This window comes from Monodon monoceros, unplaced genomic scaffold (genome assembly GCF_005190385.1).
Source record: "Monodon monoceros isolate NGI ecotype Baffin Bay Population unplaced genomic scaffold, NGI_Narwhal_1 Super_Scaffold_4, whole genome shotgun sequence".
Lineage (NCBI taxonomy): Eukaryota > Metazoa > Chordata > Mammalia > Artiodactyla > Monodontidae > Monodon > Monodon monoceros.
The window spans coordinates 38,321,154-38,326,345 of NW_021703781.1; the positions used below are offsets into that span (position 1 = coordinate 38,321,154).

The 5,192-nt window shown below is 40.3% G+C and overlaps 1 protein-coding gene across 2 annotated transcripts in view; it reads left to right on the plus strand.

The window, feature by feature from the left end:
• Nucleotides 1-1,446, plus strand: part of ZNF32 (zinc finger protein 32) — a 4,863-nt gene extending 3,417 nt beyond the window's left edge. Inside the window, exon 3 of one of the 2 annotated variants that reach the window (XM_029244589.1) lies at nt 504-1,446. In XM_029244589.1, the coding sequence (XP_029100422.1) occupies nt 504-1,255 (752 nt within the window). In that variant the 3' untranslated portion in view covers nt 1,256-1,446. Of the gene's footprint in view, nt 1-461 lie in introns of both variants that reach the window. The other variant, XM_029244588.1, reaches the window with a different exon arrangement.
• Nucleotides 1,447-5,192: the final 3,746 nt, after the last annotated feature.

Genomic DNA, 5,192 nt, shown 5'->3' on the forward strand with positions numbered 1-5,192 from the left:
ACTGGTCTCTTCAAGGCCTTGTCCCTACTTTTATACTGTTTCTTAATGAAATCCATCCAAAATTTTAAAGCTTTAGGCCCTACACAACCTGGATCCACACCTGTTTTGGTGTCAGAACTTGGGTATGGCACTAATTTGATCGTATATAGTTTTCTTAATTTTTCTGAGCCTGTTTTCTTATCTGTAAAATGGAAATAACCATGTCTATACACAATACTATTTGGGAGGCTAAATTAAACTAAATTTAGAGGCAGTACACTGCTATGGAGCATGCCTGAATCCCAAGTTTATGCTTACCTAGCTGCACAATCTTTGACAACCTCCCTATACTTTCACTTCCTTAACTGTAGCAATAGAATGTTTTCAGGATTAAATTATCTATGCAAAGTTTATAGTATAATATCTGGCACATTATAAGCACTCAAAGCATTGTTTCTTTTTTCCCTGTTCTTCTCACTCAGCATATTGGTGCCTCTTACATGACTTCCCTCTCATTTTACCAGATGTGATGACAGAAGCCCACCACAAATATGATCACTCTGAGGCCACAGGATCCTCAAGCTGGGATTTCCAGAATTCTTTCAGAAGAGAGAAGCTGGAACAAAAATCCCCAGATTCTAAGACACTACAGGAAGATTCACCTGGAGTGAGACAGAGGGTCTATGAGTGCCAGGAATGTGGAAAATCCTTCAGGCAAAAGGGTAGTCTAACGTTACATGAGAGAATCCACACTGGTCAGAAGCCCTTTGAGTGTACCCACTGTGGAAAAAGCTTTAGGGCCAAAGGCAATCTTGTTACACATCAACGAATACACACAGGAGAGAAGCCCTATCAGTGCAAGGAGTGTGGGAAAAGCTTTAGTCAACGAGGTAGTCTGGCCGTTCACGAAAGACTCCACACTGGACAGAAACCCTATGAGTGTGCTATTTGTCAGAGAAGCTTCAGGAATCAAAGTAACCTCGCTGTTCACAGAAGAGTTCATAGTGGTGAGAAGCCCTATAGATGTGATCAATGTGGAAAAGCCTTCAGTCAGAAAGGAAGCTTAATTGTTCATATCAGAGTCCACACAGGCCTGAAACCCTATGCCTGCGCACAATGCAGGAAGAGTTTCCACACCAGAGGGAATTGTATCCTGCATGGCAAAATCCACACAGGAGAGACACCCTATCTGTGTGGCCAGTGTGGGAAAAGCTTCACTCAGAGAGGGAGTCTGGCTGTGCACCAGCGAAGCTGCTCACAAAGGCTCACCCTATAACCACTCTCATCAAAGGAAGTTCTCTTTATGAATTAACAGCATAAAATCCCCTGAGATTAAACAACCTATTCAATTTTACAGAATGAATGGAGACTCCTTCAGAAGGACCATCATTGGGTAGAGCAAACTGACTTTTCTCCCTTCCCCCAAATGAATATCAAAAATAAATGTCTTGTTTATTATCGTTATCATGTATGATTCATAATTTGTCCACTTATTTTGACCTAAGGTCAAAATTTGACCCAAGGTACCACCATTAATCTAGTACACAATTGGAGATTTATGTAGCAGATACAGATTTTAAATTTGCAATTGACACCGTCAGCCTGTTTAAAAAAGTCAGCCTCTTACCAATCCCAAGATTATTTTCTTCTCTACATATTCAAATTAATCTTGTTTTGCATTCAAGACCACTGGGCAGAATTCATGATGCAAATCTAATAACCCTCATATTGAATATTATCTGAATGGTAGTCTCAACAGCATATTCTAACAAATCACCCATGTTCATAGCAGAGACCCTAGCCTTTCCTTACAAAAATAGGATCCCTTCCAAGCCTGCACTGTGGTTTACTTCAGTCTTCCACTCCTAACTGGGATAGAGATAACTTGCCTATAGCCAAAGAGCAGACAACTATCTACAATAGTTGACACTATGACTCTCACTCCCTTTTGGCAACAGTAGCAATATCTCAGAGTTAGAGTCACCTAGTAAGGGCATAAGTGTCCTCATTACTGAGCTCAAATTTGTAGTCAATAATGAAGTTCCAGTCCTCCAATAACACAATCCTCTTCCTCCTACACAGATACATGCATGCACACACAGAAGAAATTTGGAAAGTAATAGTTTTTTACCTCTAGTGGATGAGATTTGAGGAATAGTGGAGAGAAGTTGGTTTTGAGGGGGAATATCCAATTTTTTTAACTTTAGCCATCTCTAAATTTTCATTCTGAGCTTTTATGTAATTAAAATGATGAATGATGTAGATAGAGTGGTTTTCTTGATAAGATACCATTCCATTCTTTCTTTACCCTATAAGCTGTAGGTTCCTATAGACTATAGCCTCTCTCTAGTAGATCCTATAGGCTGTAGGCTCCTTAATCCAAGAAGCTTAACAGAAAATCTTGAGAGAGAGGTAAATTTTATCGAAGATCTTTAGGCATAGAAACACTATGAGTTTGAATAATAATACAGTAATACTCCTAAAGATACCCTGATAATTTTTTTTATAAATTTATTTACTAGTTCTTTATTTTTGGCTGAGTTGGGTCTTCAATGCTGCACGCGGGCTTCCTCTAGTTGCAGCAAGCGGGGGTACTCATTGCGATATGTGGGCTTCTCATTGTGGTGGCTTCTCTTGTTGCGGAGCATGGGCTCTAGGCACATGAGCTCAGTAGTTGTGGTTTGTGGGCTCTAGAGCGCAGGCTTAGTAGTTGTGGCACACGGGCTTAGTTGCTCCGCAGCATGTGGGATCTTCCCGGACCAGGGATTGAACCCATGTCCCCTGCATTGGCAGGTGGATTCTTAACCACTGCACCACCAGGGAAGCCCTACCCTGATAATATTTGAATATGCATACCAGAATGTTCATATCATCCTCATTTATAATAGTCATAAACTGGAAATAGCCCAAATGTCCAATAACAGGCAAGGTAATAAACTGTGGTAGAGTCATATAATAAAATACAACTCAGCAATAAAAAATAACAACTGATACATGCAATAACCTGGATGGGGCTTCCCTGGTGGTGCAGTGGTTGAGAGTCCGCCTGCCAATGCAGGGGACACAGGTTCGTGCCCCAGTCCGGGAAGATCCCACACGCCGCAGAGCGGCTGGGCCCGTGAGCCATGGCCGCTGAGCCTGCGCGTCCAGAGCCTGAGCTCCGTAACGGGAGAGGCCACAACAGTGAGGGGCGTGCGTACCACAAAAAAAAACCTGGATGAATTTCAAAGATTTGTGTTGAGTGAAAGAACCCAAACACACACACACACACACACACACACACACACACAAATATAGTACATAATTCCATTTATATAACTTCACAGAACAGGAAAAACTAATCTGCGGTAAATGACGTCAAACAGTGGTTGCCTCTATGGAAGAGAGGGGAGGGGACTGACTTGAAAGAAGCACACAGAAACTTTACAGAGAAAAAATGTTCTCTTCCTTTCTTCAGGTGGTAGATGCATGGGTCTATACAACTGTCAAAACTGATTGAACTCAACACTTAAAATCTATGCTTGTTATATGTAAAGTATATTTTATATTTAAAGTATAGTATATGCAAAGTTTAAATAACAATGAGGTAGTTTTAAAATATTGCCCACAAGTTCTTCCGACACTCATCATGTGTTCTATGTCACCTCCCCTTGAATCTGGGTAGGCTTGTGTCTGCTTCAAACAATGAAACATGGTAGAAGTGATGCTACATGACTTCCAAGAATAGGTCTAAAAAACACTTTAAAAGTCTGAAAAGTTTCTGCATGATTCTCAGAACACTTGCCCTGGAGAAAACCAGCTGCCAAGTAAAAAATCCAACTATCTCAAGGCCACTCTGCTGGACAAACAGCATGTAAGTGCTCCAGTTGACAGGTTCACCTGAGCTCCCAACAGACAGCATCAACTCTCAGCCATATGAGTGAACCATTGTAGATGCATAGCCCAGTAGAACCTTCAGATAACTATAGCCCCAGATGACATCTGATGAAAACTATGAGAAACCCACAAGTTAGAACTGCCTTCCCAAATTCCTAACACACAAAATCATGAGAAAAGTTAAAGGTTATGACTTTATACTACTAAATTTTCAGGCTGCTTGCTATACAACAGTATTAGTTAAAATATATATACATTTTAAGGATAAGCTATTTTCAAAAAAAATGAAAAATCTGGGGAGCAACTTGATATAAACTCTGAATAAATAAAAACAGGAAATTAGGATTTATGGTTCACAAGAAAGCTTAAGGTATAAAAATAAACATTCCCTTTGACAAAATAGGAGGCAAGGTATAGATTAGTTAAGCCAGATGCAAATCCAAGTTACAAAATAAAGTAGATGTGGGTCTCCATCAGTCCTGGACTATGAGAAATGTGTGTGTGTGTGTGTATCTTAGAATCCTGGTTCTGCAGAAAAGAATATGTAAATAAAGAGCAAATAGATCAGAAAATATAAAGTATCTTTAAAAATATAATTCTTATTTTCTATATGTATATTATTAAATTTCTTTAAAGATTGTTGGCTGCTTATATTAATATAATAACAAAAGAGAGTTCTGGTTCCAGATGGCAAAGTAGGAAGATCCTGAACTCACTTCCTCCCATGGACACACAGAATCTACATCTACATACAGAACAATTTCCTCGGGGGGTGGGGGGCAACCTAAAAACTAGCTGAGCAACTCCTACACACTGGGCAAATGAAAAAAAACAAAAACAAAAACAAAAAACACACTGAAGCAGGTAGAAGAGGCTGAGACACAATCTCACCATAAACCCACTGACAGCAAGGCAACCCGCAATTGGGAGTGAACTCAAAACCCAGAGCTTCTCCCTGAGGAGTGAAGGGCTTGAACCCCACATCAGGCACCCCAACATTTAAGACCTGCAGCTGAGAGACATACCCCCTAAAATATCTAGCTTTGAAACCAACAGGGCTTGCATTCATGAGACCCACGAGGCTATAAAAAAATTAGAAATTTAAAAAAAAAAAAAAAAAGAAATGAGAAATGGCTCTTAAATGGCTCACATGTTCAGATAGATTCACATCAGGGTCCAGCACAGAAGCAGCCAACTGAGAGGTGCCCAGATTTTATGTGAAAGAGGCATATTTGCTTATGTTAAAGTGTCAGCCTAAGGAGCAGGCATCTAACTTAATACACATATAGGAGCCTACTGGGGTGCTCTCAGGGATGGAAGCTGGCAGGTGCCATCTT